Source organism: Corvus brachyrhynchos, unplaced genomic scaffold (genome assembly GCF_000691975.1).
Source record: "Corvus brachyrhynchos isolate BGI_N302 unplaced genomic scaffold, ASM69197v1 scaffold758, whole genome shotgun sequence".
Lineage (NCBI taxonomy): Eukaryota > Metazoa > Chordata > Aves > Passeriformes > Corvidae > Corvus > Corvus brachyrhynchos.
In genome coordinates this window covers 66,429-66,822 of record NW_008239552.1, presented here as the reverse complement: position 1 = coordinate 66,822, position 394 = coordinate 66,429, and the positions used below count along the sequence as shown (strand labels likewise).

The 394-nt window shown below is 58.6% G+C and overlaps 1 protein-coding gene across 1 annotated transcript in view; it reads left to right on the top strand.

The window, feature by feature from the left end:
* Nucleotides 1-394, top strand: part of PSMD4 (proteasome 26S subunit, non-ATPase 4) — a 34,550-nt gene that overhangs the window by 32,829 nt on the left and 1,327 nt on the right. Inside the window, exon 8 of the mRNA XM_017741573.1 lies at nucleotides 261-319. Within this exon, the coding sequence (XP_017597062.1) occupies nucleotides 261-319 (59 nt within the window). The remainder of the gene's footprint in view (nucleotides 1-260; nucleotides 320-394) is intronic.

The window sequence follows — 394 nt, the reverse complement described above, 5'->3', positions numbered from 1 at the left end:
GGGATTGGGATTGGGATTGGGATTGGGATGGGAATGAGGAGATGGGGAGCTGGGATTGAGCTGGGAAAGAGGGGGAATAAAAAGGAGGGTGGGTTTGGGTTGGATAGTTGGGATAAATCCTTCCCTGTGAGGGTGGGGAGGCCCTGGCCTGGCTCATTCCATGGATTCCCCGTCCCTGGGAGTCTCCAGTTCCAGCCTGGAGCCACCTGGGACAGGGGAATGTCCCTGCTCGAGGTCCCTTCCCACCTGCAGCATTCCAGAATTCCATGAACAAAGCAGGCAGGGAGTTCCTCAGGGAATTCTCTGGGAGTTCCTCAGGGTGAATCCAGGAGAATCCCAAAGGATCCACCCCGAGCCCCTACACCAGTTCCCACCGGGAGCCCGTTCCCGGCCG